Raw genomic sequence first — 13,542 nt, 5'->3', positions numbered from 1 at the left:
TAAATATTTGCTATGCTGGACGTTAGAGAAAGGAGGAACTTCAGGATACATGGCCTACAGCTGGCTTAAGATCCGCAAGATAATCAGAAGCAGAAGTGTACAGACAAAGTTGGGGGGATATTGTCTTAGATATGTCCCCTTCTGTGAGAAGAAGCCACCTAGCATGGAGAGAAGGAAACAAGCAGGCAGCAAACAGTGCTTGAACAGGGTTGCCAGTAAGGATTCAGAAGACGAGATCTGGGACAAGAGTCAGCTGTGCAAAAGATACTACTTCCAATTGCTAGACTGCTGAGTAGAGAGATGGTAATTAATTTTGGTCAGAACTTGGTGACTTGTTATGGTAAACTGAAGAATAGGAAGATCTGGATACAGGAAACACCACCACTCTGCCACGGTTGCATTTTTCAGATGCTACTGACTGCACTACATTAAAGGGCTACACTGATAAAGCCATTGCAATATGAAAAAGTGGATCTTAGTCCTGAAATCACCAGGAGAATTTGCTTCCCTCAACTTCCACGTTCCTATAAATGTCACTAACTGGTGAAGCAGGTTCAGGACCTGCTGAATGAAATGAAGCATAATGACCCACAAGAGTAAGATGTCCTGTCTGTGTAATCAAGGATTAAATGCTGGTTTTAACTACAAGATGGCATTATTACTCCTCTTTGCTTTATGGATTCTTTACCACCCGTTACTTAATTAAAATGAAAACACAAGCCTGGCATTATCATCATTTAGCCTGTGAGCAATCATTAGGTATCACTGAACCAGCTCTGTGAGGTTTAACAAAAATTCACTTCATGGTTGGGATAAGAATTGCGTATTGGATTTGTCTTGGCTATCCTAAAATCGATGTGTGATGTCAGATCTTGAAAAGCACACTGCTGCACAATACAAAGAACATAAAATATAGGTTCAGTGGGCCTGGTTTGCTGTTGCTTTTCATCAGTGTTATACACACATGCCAGGGCAAAACCAGAGTCATGCACAACTGAATCAGTCTCCTTGTGTCCCATGGAAATACCCTGCTTCTTTGCAAAAATCTTTCCACAGAAAGCTTTCTGCATGATATCATTATATTTCTCCTTACTGGCACTCTTTAACCCTTTTTTTATGCGACCAATATCCCGTAATAGACGTGTTCTTTGATAACATTGGCTATTGTAATATACTTTTCCCTTCTTTCTTTTTCTTTCCTTTTTTCAAGGGCTTTGGTTAGTGTCCGTGTGGGATTTTTTTGTTTGGTTTGTTTTTTTTTAATTCCACCCTGAGAAGAATTTCAGCTCACTCAGTGAAGTCACTGTAATATTTGCACAGTGCTTTAAGGTTTGTCTTTCTTTCCCAGCATTTTCCATGTAGGTAGCCAGGATATGAGATCCCTCCTGTGTTTAATTTAGTCAGCCTTTCAGATTAGCTCACCACTGCCCATGTGTGTGAAACTGAGCATGAGCTTCATGATTGCTACTTAGCTCACAAGACTGGTTTTCAAATTTTCCGAAGAACAACAGATTGGTTTAATGAAAACATTTCATCCTTGTAAGCTTCTCTACAGATACTGAGAAAAAGAGCAAACAAGCTAAAAAGCCTTGAGGGTAAAAAAGGTATTGGGAACACAGGTATTCTGCTAGGAGGGTTCCCAGGTGACAGACAACCTGGGCTTGTTCAGCTATTTCTGAGACAGACGAGCAGCTTGCTGAGTCAGTGCTCATTCAAGTGTCTTTCAAGAAGGAATTTAAAGCATTGAAGAATATGTTTTGCTTCTGCAGCAGGATTTTTTACTATTTTTTTTTAATATTTTTTTTTTCCTAAAGCATCTTTGTCTGGAGGAAATGGAGGCAACTGCCAATATCACATAAAAGCAAGACCACTTCCTCCAGGACAAAAGCCACAGGTATATGGGTCAAAACAGCAGCTGGAGATCTTTTCAAAGAAGTAAGCTTTTAATAGGCAGACTCAGAATAATTGCAGAAGTCTTGTACCAGACCACCTGGAAGCAAGTTTCGGCTGTTTACCAGTACGGATAAAGCACCTCTGCCCAACCTTTCTTGTTGGAGGAATTTTACACAGCTTGATTTAATCCAGGCTGAGATAACAAGCCGCAGATATGAAGTTCCCAGGCGACTTTGTTCAGCCGGTTTTCCAAATAAGCTCTGTACTTTTAATATTGTTGTAAATATGCGTTAATTACCCAGGAACCTTAGACATATTTGGTAAAGTTGGTTGTCACAGCAGTTGTTGCCATGCTACGTGGTCTGTTTTGCATTTAGCTTTTTGGTATGGTAATATTAAAAAACAGCATACTCACTATGGGGAGAAAACAATCAACCCATCAAGCCCCATTCTTCCTAATATGGTGAAATAAAAAGCCTTAGTTTGAGCTAGCTGAAGTGCTGATGGAGTCAAAGCCCAAGGATCAGTCTAGTGTGGTGCGTGAGGAGCACAAGGGTCATGGTCGAGATTCACACTGGGAGGGCAAGAAATGTTTAAATACCCTGACCTTGACTAAATGATGGCAGCCAGCAGTGCTGTGAGGGAAAAAGCCCTCTTCTCATCCCAGCACGTGTTTAATTCCAGACTAGAGAGAGCATTTCTTCTTTTTGCTGGTGTGGGTGCTCTGGGCTGGGCTATGTAGCAGATGTAGGCACTTATTTTTCACGGAGGTTTATACTGAGGAGGGACAGGAATATACAAGCAGTGGGCAGCAGAGTGGGGGGCTGAGGCAGAGCCCTGGGGCTGAAGAGGAGGCCGGGAGGGACAGGCAGTGGCCCAGCGGTGGGCACCTGCTGCATGCCTGACACCAGGCCTGGGCATTTCTCTCTGCTTGTACAGCTCCCAGTGAAAAGGGGCCCCAAGTGCCAGGAAGTTTTGCCTTTTCCCTTATTTATGTTCACTATCACCTTTTAAACAAAAGAGCACAGCTTTTCACAGCAGAAAGCAATTAGCTGGCAGGAGCTGTTTCCCCCATCCCCACCAGATCCCAGCTGATGAGACGGGGGGGTGGTTCTGGCTGCTTCTCAGGGGTTTGCTTCTGGCATTTAAAAACCCTGCTCCAGGGCGGGTGGTTCAGTATTAACTTATGATATTTAAGTCCTATGAGACTTGCTTGTTGTTGTTTGTTGTTTTTTTTTTAACTTGCTGATGCTGATGCAGGGAAGAGAGATAGCTCAGTCTATTTAAAAAAAAAAAAAAAAAAAGCTGCAACTTCTAGATTCATAATTCCCGTAATTAAGATTTATCAGGTACCTCAGTCATTTGAGGCTTTGAGAACAAAAACTGACTGCAAAGCTTGTGTCTCCCCAGAGGGAGAGCGATGTGGAAAGCATTCAAATAGCTTTAACCATACTTGAGTCACAAATTCTTCTCAGATTTGGTGACTGTGGCTTGTTCTAATTAAAACAATAGCAGTTTCAGTGTTATGTTTAAAAGCAAACAGTCTCTTTGTGGGGAAAAAAGTGACAGAAACACTGAAGATAGCACTTCTCTTCCTGGAGAACCTGTGTCTCCACTGTGCCATAGCGCGTTTACTTCTGCCAAAATACTGTCACCTCTTTGAAATCTCTGCTTCCCAGCAGCTGACCAAGAGCACATGGGCTTGTCTGGCAGCTAAATCATCCATATTACACCTCCCTGTGTTCAAAAAGAGGCAAAGGCCTGAGCTTTGCCTCTTTTTAAGTACTGATAATGTCCACAGCTGGATTTGTTGTGCTCCATAGTTTCCTCCACAATTCCCCAGCCTGGAGCTCAGACCTCACCCTAAAGGAATTGCCTGAGACCACCCAGACGAAGACAAAGTGAGGTGGCTACAGAAGCCTCAGGGAAGCAGCCAGCGCTTTGCCGATGAGGCAAGATGCAGCAGAGGCAAGATTGCAAAGGGGGAAAAGCATGTCCAGTCATCTTTACTGAATAGTATATTGTTTGTACATCCATTGCAAAAACTTTGGCAAGGAGGAAAATACTGAAGAGGAAGTTTTTTCGTTTGTTTTTTTTTTTTAGTGGAGTAAAAGTGATGCTTGTGGTTTTAAACAAAGGTCTGTTGGCAGGATGATGCCATAAATAAAAGGAAGAGAAGGGGAAACTGCATTTGTATTAATTCAGATAAGTGAAGACCAGAAGACTTTATGACAGAATTTTCCATGAATCCTGTAATCTAGCTCTCTGCCTTAATTACACTACCTCCTGATTACTTTGTACAAATATTCTTGTGCTTATTATTACTGTTTACTGTAACTACTGTAATTGCACTTACAAAAGCAGCTTACAGTATTGCAGCCATAATAATATGAAAGAGGAAAGTCAGACAAGCCTTTCATGGTGGGTATTTTATAAGATTTTGAATTAACTTGTATAACTGTCTTCAGCTGCAAGAATTTATGGTGGGAACAGACAAGAACAAAGGAGTAAAGCACAAACTTTATTTTGGTTCAATCTCTGTATTGAATCATACCTTGAAATTTGATTTTTAGTGGATAATGAATTTTTTTGAGTATGTAACCAAAACCTTCTGTTTGGCCTAAAACATATAATTTCATTTCAAAACAATTCTTTTAAAGATTTAATTTCTTTTAATTTCATAAAAAAATATTGTTTCTAAAAGGGTTTACCAAGAATTACACTGAATTAAAATATTTTAAGTTTTTAATTTTTTTCTGTATAATTTTTTCTTATTTTCCAGTCAGTGGAGCAAGATGAGTTTGTAAAATATTTCAGAGTTCCGAAGTCTGATTATTTTTCTCCAAAGAAGTTTGCACTGAAGAATTTCAGCCAGTAAGCAGAGAAAGAAGGGATAGAAAGAGAAACTGAGGCACAAAGAAGTTAAAATACTTTTCCAGTATCTAATGAGATAGGTAGCACTGTTGGAAATAGAAATTGCATCCTCCTCTAAGGTATAAAACACTAAAGGACATTAAAGAGATAAATTATTAGATGCAAAATAGATTTTCAGCCGTAACTGTTATGAGTAACAGAGATCAAGGAGACCACCAGAAATGTGTATTTTGAATCATAGAATCATAGAATCCTAGGGGTTGGAAGGGACCTCGAAAGATCATCTAGTCCAACCCCCAATATTTGCCTCCAATATCTTGTTCCTTGCCTCCCTGATACAGTCATAGGCAAATGTGACTGGTACAGTCAACAGGTACAATCTTAGTTGTGTGCTTTGCGTGCATGTCACAAGTTAGCATGGTAGAAAGATATTTGTATTTTTATTACTGTCTCATTTCAGAAAGTCTCTCTCTCGGTGTCGAAGACTTAACAGGATGCTTTCCAGTGAGTCCACACCTCCTCCTGCATTCAGTCGCTCCAACTCACAGGCCTCCATGGACAGCACCTCCATGGAGGACTTCTGGTGTGAAGTGGAGAGCATCAAGGAGAGCAGTGAAGATGGATCTGAAGAAGCAACGCTCTTGGAATTTAAACCTGCTGATGGTGAGCACACAAAATCCACGTCTTCCTCATAACTTGTCTTTGCCTCATCTGTTTAGTGATGTCCTGATTTCCCTCCTTGTGTCATCCAGTATGAGCTAAAGTACTAGGCTGGCTTTATGCTCTAAGATCATTGTAACTCCACTTCTGAATATTGCAGTCAGTGTTTGAGATGTCACTGGAAAGAAAACATAAATCAGTCTGGTTTATGCACGAGGGCTGGTAATTGGCTTCTGAAGTAAGTATTTTTGCATTGACTTGATTTCTGCTCCAGGAAGACAGATATGGACAGATATTGGAAAAGAGAAGGGACTAAAATGAAAACTATATCCCTAGCTTTAAATAAACTAAACTAAAACATATAAAAGGACCAAAAAGTTAACTTAGCATGCTGGAATTTTCAATTTTCTGGCTTTCAGTAGGATATAATGCAGAAATCATGAAAGTCTTGAAGCAATTTTTAGTTAGTTATTGTTTGGTGCTATCAGAAATTTGATAATTGCCTGTTTATCTGAGATTTCAAAATTAGATATAATGCAAGGAGAGATTAGAGATGAATCTGAATATATAGATGCCTGCATCATCCAGACTCCCCACTTGTCAAAATTCATCCATAATTTATACTAATTATGCTAAAGGTATTGCTACCTCATTCTGTTACCTTAAAGTTTACCTCTCTCATTTTTCATAATGTATCTGGAAGCATATGTAGTAGTCTGCACAAGCTTGTTGCAATGTAGCTTTGTGTTAGAGGATTTGATAACATCTAGAACAGCTGTTCTCATTTTTCTCTAGTTATGACCCCACTTACAAATGAATTATATTGTGCAACACAAAATACCAGGTGTTACTATAGGCTGAACCCAAATTTCTTTTGAGGTCACGACCCAGTGATAACTGCTGCAACCCTTTTGTGAATCATGGCCACTAGTCCTGTAACTGCTGATCTAGGGACAGATTTTGAAACAGTGGTGTGTTCTTTCCATACAATTATTAACATGAGTGACGATGTATTTTTCTTACCTTGACGTGCAACAGGATGTCATTAATTCTGCTATTAGGAAAATGGGTGAAAAGGGTGCTACTTTATTAAACAATCCAATATACAACCAGTCTTGTATCCCACACAGTGGTATATAGCTCCAACCATCTATCATTTCCACAGCGATCACCTCCCTCTCAGTAGTTCCAGGTAGAGCTCTCCTGGAAGCAAAAGGAGAAGACCTACGTTCATCAGAAGTCTCGGTCTGCTATGAGATTTATAGTCTGGCAGCTTAATTCAAACAGCACTTCTTTGTGCTGGCATGTGTCATCAAATAAAAATAGGTCAAGGTGTAACGTCAGAACTTTATGGGAAAGCAGAAAAGCAATCTGCCTCAATCAGTTCAACCTTATTGGGAAAATTGCTGTCTTATCATGCTCTCTAGCTTGGAGACCCCAGAAAGAGATTGTGAACCTCTCAGTGTCTCCTTCATGCAACTGTTAGCCTGAGTGAGTTTCCAAGCTAGGCAATATTAGTATGACAAGTCGATACATTTTCCATGTTGTCAGAAACTTTTCCATCAGTTTTCATCACTGTTGAGCTAAACCTTCACAACAGTGCAAACTCTACTGCAGTGCCCTATTACCTTTTATCTGATTGCAGCTTATTACATTGCATTGATTTTTTGCCCTCTGTCCTGAATTAAAAATGAAAATGCAAGATAAAATGCAGCACATCTCCACACATCATTTACCTTCATACTGTTTTAAACACACACATATATGGCATACACACAAGCAGTCAGTGTTTGTCCTAGTTATTAAATTCAGGAATGTATTCAGTTTGGGATTATTAATCTTGGAAATAATAGTGAGTTCTATTATCTCCTAATACAATAATACTCCTTGCTGAGGATCAAAACATGAAAATCAATATGGAATTCCTTGGGGCAAAATAAAGCCAAATATTTATCACTTTTTTGAGATGTCTTTCAGAGGAGGAGATGCAGAATCCTTAAGAAGGATTCTTAAGGAATTCTTATTCACCCTGGCAAAGGGTGAAAGCAGCCAGGCACCCCTGATACTGTTGAAACCACAGTGCTGGTTTTTGCCACACCACATGTGCAAGCAGAAGAGATCAGCATTCTTACTCTGTTGACATTAGGAACAGAAGATCAAGGGATGAAAATATAGGGGAATACAGAAAGTCATGGATTATTTAAGATGGCAGTGACATGCAGAACTGTTTTAACACTCAGTGTTACAAGGCTACGATGCTGTGAGTTCTTTGATGTTATATCTGAAATTCAAAGGCACACCTCTTTTCTAGGAATCTCTATGAGCAAAAGAGAATTACCAACCACAGGGAACCTTCTTGATTATCTGTTTGTCTTCTGCTGCAGCAGAATGAAACACAGCATCAAGAACCTGCAGTATAAGTAGCTAACACTATAAAAAATACTGCTTTGTAAAACAATATGTTTTTCTTTTAGCCCTTATTTAAACCTGTGTCATAAAATTTTGATTTTTTTTTAATGCAGAAATGCGATAGTAGTTTTACTCCTCTGGTTGTTGTCATTATTTCTTCATCTATTGTTTGTGAGTTATTGGAACAGGAAAAGGGCAAAAGCCAGAGAGAAGAAGATACATGGTAGCTGGTAAAAAAGGCACAACTTCATATCTGCTATACTATTTTTCATAGCATCATGAAAGCCAAGTCTGATTAAAAGTTAAGTTCTTGGAAAGAACATTTCAAGACAAAAGCTGAAATTAATAAATTAAGAAACTGAAACATGAATGGATGTGGTTAGAACAGTAGCACTTGGAAATGAAAAGAGACCTTGTTAGAAACAAGAGTGAAGATGGTAAAATAACCACTGATTCAAGGTGGGAAAGGAACAGCCTGCCATTCTACCTGTGAATACAGAATGGATCAGAGTGAAGACAAGCTGTTCCCTGGGATAGAGGGCTGGTCACACCCCATTGAACACAGAACAGGGGTTTTAGAAGCAAAGATTTTTTTCTAGAGCTTTGTAAAGAGACCAAGCAGTTCACAATAAAGTAAGGGAAGGCACATCTGTAAGATCCTTTCATTTGTCCCTACAGTCCAGCTCTGTTAATTTTTTTACTGTTTGTAAATCTAACTGCTGAAGTGCAGCAAACTGGTATCTATCAATCTGCCTGCATTCTGGTGTCAAGAAGAGGCAATAAAGGGAGAGTGGAAATACCAACCTGCCATTATGACCAGTGCTGGAACAAGAACAATAAGTGTATTGACTAGTTATTCTATAGAGCATGCTGCAAATGAAAGCATTTCCTGTTTGACATGTTTATTTGTAATACCTCTTCTTCAGTCAAAGCTGGCATGCCATTATTGTCTTGTCTCAAACAGCATATTTCTGAGCTGTGATTGTTCACAGGCAGAATTAAAATGAAGACCCTCAAAAAAAAAAAAGCAGACTAATAAAAAGGCAATGGCAGCAAAATTAAAAATTACTTAAGGACGGTAGATTGGAAGCTTCTCCCTGTCCTACAGTGACCAAGGATATTAATTTAATGTACCAGGCAGCAATCTGAAATCCGAGGAAGGAAAATACTTCTTCACATGGTACATAATCCTACTACAGAGCCAGTTGCCATGTTGAAGCATATGATAAATAAGTTTTGAACAGGATTCAGGAAGGTATTAGTCACTAATCAGGATATCAAGAAACACCAAGGTATAGAGTCCTAGCCGATCTTTAATTACTACAAATCAGGATGACTCCTAGCATGCAAGGATAGCTATTTCTGCATCTTCCAACCCTACCTGACCTCCTTGATACCCATCCCTACCTGAAAATTGCTCGTAAGTGAGTAGTTCTAGCTCTTAACCATCTTGTCCAAAAAGGCTATTGGCTTAGGTAGACATCACACTTCTCTCTGTGGCATCTTCATAAGGTGCCCGATTACCAGGTGACTTTCTGGCGTTTCAGATCTCATCCTTAGCATGCAAATACATTATTCAATTGTTTATAACACTTAAGTATTTTTGTTTATTTTAATTGGAATACCAGTTAAATTTTCACCTGCCAAATTGAATCCTCTGGTACATGGTATAAATGGTAACCAAGGGGATTTATGCTCTTGAATGAGGAGCTAGTTTTATTAACCTTGCTGTGACAGGCTAGTCAGTCTACTGCCTTCTTCACATGAATGTGTTGATGCACAGGTTAAAAATACCTCTTCTGTTCTTCTCCTAAGCCTCTTCTGTGCAGGGACTGCTGAACTGAAAGTTGACAGTATGTTGACAAAACTAAGTTAACTTACACTTTTGGTCTAAGAAAGATTGGAATTGAAGTCTTCTCGAGGTTAAGGCTAAGGCAGTGGTACACCATGACATCTCCCTTCCTTTAGCCTCCTCTCCTTCCCATACCAGGCCTGGTAACACGTTATCTTCCTCTGCAGAAGGGGAGCTGGAGGCAGAATGGCTGCAAGACGTAGGTTTGTCTACATTGATCTCGGGAGCTGAAGAGGAGGACGGCCAAGCCCTGCTGTCCACGCTGACCCGAACTCAAGCTGCCGCTGTACAGAAGAGGTACAACACTTACACTCAGACCCTGAGGAAGAAGAACAAGCACACAGTGCGGGATGTGAGAGACATCTTTGGTACCAATGACTCTTCTGTAAGTAGCCAATGTATCCTAGCAAATGCTTTTGCGCTTAGTTTTTATAAATTTTGCAGGTAGCTCATCAAAGTTTCTTTGAGATGGGAATCTTTTTCTGCTGACAATGCACAACCAGCACATACCAGTTCCTGACACTAAGTCCAGACTTTTAATGCTGTATGTGCTACATTTTGAGAGGAAAGGAAGAAACCAAATAAAATGATGGCACACAGTTTTGCAACTCACTTGTAACATAATGTTGTATCTGTTGCCAGCCTTCCTCCTGCAATCTCCGATCAAGACTAACATTTACTCCCTTATTTTTTGGAAATTGGTGAGTCACTCTTGGCAGCTATTCAAATTTTTGCTGGCTTCTGGGGACATTTGCTATTTACTCGGCAGTCTCAGCAGTGAAGTAAGATTTCTCTAATGAAGCAACTGGGGTTCAAATATGCATAAGCAATTTAGCACCTGCCAGCATGATTGCAACTAGTACACTGGCAGTTACATTTCACTTACATAGCAAATGAAAATCTATTAACTGTTCATTTGCTTCATGACTTCAGAAATGAGCATTGTCTCCAGTGGTTTTGTCCACTTTTCCCTGTGGATAGCTCTAAACATACCAGTTCCTATCCCTACATGTTTTGATTTTGATGAATGCCGTCAACTGTGTGAATTTAGTCCAATGCTCAAAGCAGCGTGCATGACTTTATATATGTCACTTATGGTATCTTAAATGGGAGTCACCAATAAGCTCACAAACTCACCTTTCAAATTAATATCAAAGTTCTTGCCATTATTAATCTCCAATACACTTTTTTTCATTATAAAATTGTTTTGTCCTTTTCTATCTGTTCTACCTTCTCCACAAGGCTAGACATCCTGGATGAATTTAAAACAAAAAAAATGGGAAAAAATGTGTAGCAGCATAGTTATATTACAATTACAAAGACACGATGGTTAAAGAGCTCATTTATTTGTCTCCAGTTTAAGCATCTGGGCTTTTTTGAACCTTTTGCACATAACCCACAAGTATATCTAAAAGCATCCAGCAGTTTCCCTTGGGCAGACTTTTCTTGCATGAGAAATCATCAGGCATGTTTGCATGAACATTAAAAAGCTGATGGTATTTCTTACCAGATTAGCACACTGCTCCCATCTGAAGTATCAGTAAACCTTAATGTATTTAACTTTTTAAAAAATATAGGAAAGCTTAATTTTCCTAATAAATTTCAATCACATATATAAGTATTGTACTTATTCTCTCATATGGGCACATTATTAATCTGGTTTTGACCTGCTTATTTTTCACCTCTGTTTCTCACTTGCTAAAAGAATCAGGAGCTTCAGTACCTTTGCCCTTCAAATCAGTTTTACCTCCTCTGAAATTCAGCTCACTTACTATTTTGACATTGTGAAAGTCTGAAAGATAAGACTAAAAAAAGTAATTATGACTTATAAGTATTCTTCCTACAAAAATATGCAGGGTGCTTACTTAAATGCCAAACGCAGATACTCAAATACAGCTGCAGAGCACACCTCAACCCCGTCCAATGGACTGAGAAACAGATTATATTTCTAAAAGTCTGCAAGGTTCCAAACACCCTTTGGGCATTTCCGTTGACCATTGCTCCTATCTCTGCTGCTCATTATGGGATTTAGAAATTTTGACCTAATTATATGCTTCCCAGGGACAGATGCATCATAGGGGAAGTGTTGTGCCCCAAGCTGAGAGTTTCCTGATCAGTCCCTCTGTGAGGGGGTATCAGCCGAAGCAACCCCCTATGCTCTGTTGCCTCTTTGGGCATGGCACTGCAGCTGATGTTTGATCTTGGTAATGAAGCAGGTTGTGAGAATGATTTGCAGTTTTAAAAAATACCATGACAAAAAGAAGAGCAACAGGGGACAGGGAGGGGAGCACAGCTGCTGAAGACAGGCTGGCAAAAAGACTGCTTGAAATGACGTGCAGTTCTACTTTCCCGTTCTGCTTTGTAGTTGGGAAGAGAAGAAGTAAACATTTTGCAAATAACAAAACAACTCTAATCGCTTCATAAAACTCTACAGTCCTCCCCATTAGGAGGATCGATTTACACCCTCTTCCCAACAACTTAAGCATTGCTGTTGCCTAGAGGGATGGGTCACAGGATGGTTTAGTGTATTCTGAGACTAATGAGAGAGAAAAGGTGATTAGCTCACTGAGGTCACCTGAGATGAGATTTAGGGGACCACTGAAAAGGCATAAACAGTTGTCATTGAGGAAGTAGGAGAGGAGAGGGATTTGCCCTAGTTTCTTCTGAAAAAACCTGCCTGCTAGATTTTTTGCTATTACTGCTTGGTGGCCACTTCTGTATAAGTTAACACAGAGCAAAAGGTGCTTTTCCATTATCCCACATTGAGATCCATCCCCTCAGGGTAGGATTGTTCCCTCAACAGCCCCAGTGGACTGAAATGAAAGGAAATGAAGCCATATTTCATTATTGTTTTCTTTGGTGATATGCTTTGTTGATTGTGTTTTGATTTGGTTTCTTTGTTTGGTTTTTTTTCTGTTGCCCGCAATGGAAAGGTGCCATGATCCCTGGAGGCAAAATGCAGCACCTGCTGTACCTTTTACCTCACCCCTCTAAGAGTGATGCCTCAGTGGAACAAGCCTGCCCCAACTCAGGTCTATATAGAGCAAGCTCCACTGGCAGCATCACTAGGCGGATTTAAATTGAATGTTTTATTAAACAGAGTGGCCTGTTTTTTCTTACTGCTGATACCCCACCACTTTCATCAGAAGCTATTGGCTCTGCTACTGCTCAAAGCCTAGAAAAATTAACAGCAGCATACAAGTGGGGGGGGAATATTGATTTTTATTATTGGAGGGAGGAAATGAAGCATTGTCCTCATCAACAGCCCAACCCTGTAGCTTGTGATGAGCTAACACTCCTCAAGAGATTTAGAAGCATTTTACTTGAGTGATGCATGAGAAACTCATGTCCTAATTGAAGACGAATCATTAACTAATCCAGATCTATTTGCATGAAAAGGCATTTGTGATGACAATGCTTGGAAAACAGTAATATATCCAAAGCATGGGGAACTTGTATCCTGACCAGAGCTGTAAGGCTATCCTCCTTTGCAGTTATTTCCCTTAGCTGCAGGGCTGACAATAGAATTTGGTCACTTTGGTGCTCCAATGATTTGTTTTTACATCTTCTACAATTAGGAAAGCTACTAAAGAACTATCTACCTCATCTCCATCTTTTCCTTGCCCTTCTGGTTTCTTCTTCCCATTGGAAATTCCTGTATACATTGTGCCACTGAACACTGGGTTCATTTTTAGTACTGTATAATGAGAACTGTCTAATGAATCACTTTCAGTCAGAAATCAGGATATGTGAAGTCTTGCCTTCTCTGGAGCCTCAGGCAAATGAATAAAGCTGTCCCAATTTAGTTAAGGATAAAATTTGACTCTTGGCCTTTCACATTCATGAAGATATGA

The 13,542-nt window shown here is 39.7% G+C and overlaps 1 protein-coding gene across 1 annotated transcript in view; it reads left to right on the top strand.

Moving 5' to 3' along the window:
- Positions 1-13,542, top strand: part of ARHGAP28 (Rho GTPase activating protein 28) — a 72,328-nt gene that overhangs the window by 35,488 nt on the left and 23,298 nt on the right. Inside the window, exons 2-3 of the mRNA XM_051612187.1 lie at positions 5,228-5,430; positions 9,856-10,073. Of these exons, the coding sequence (XP_051468147.1) occupies positions 5,228-5,430; positions 9,856-10,073 (421 nt within the window). The remainder of the gene's footprint in view (positions 1-5,227; positions 5,431-9,855; positions 10,074-13,542) is intronic.

The sequence above is a fragment of the Apus apus genome, chromosome 2 (assembly GCF_020740795.1).
Source record: "Apus apus isolate bApuApu2 chromosome 2, bApuApu2.pri.cur, whole genome shotgun sequence".
In the NCBI taxonomy this organism is placed as follows: Eukaryota; Metazoa; Chordata; class Aves; order Apodiformes; family Apodidae; genus Apus; species Apus apus.
The sequence above is the reverse complement of the archived record's forward strand: the minus strand, read 5'-3'. Positions and strand labels throughout refer to the sequence as shown.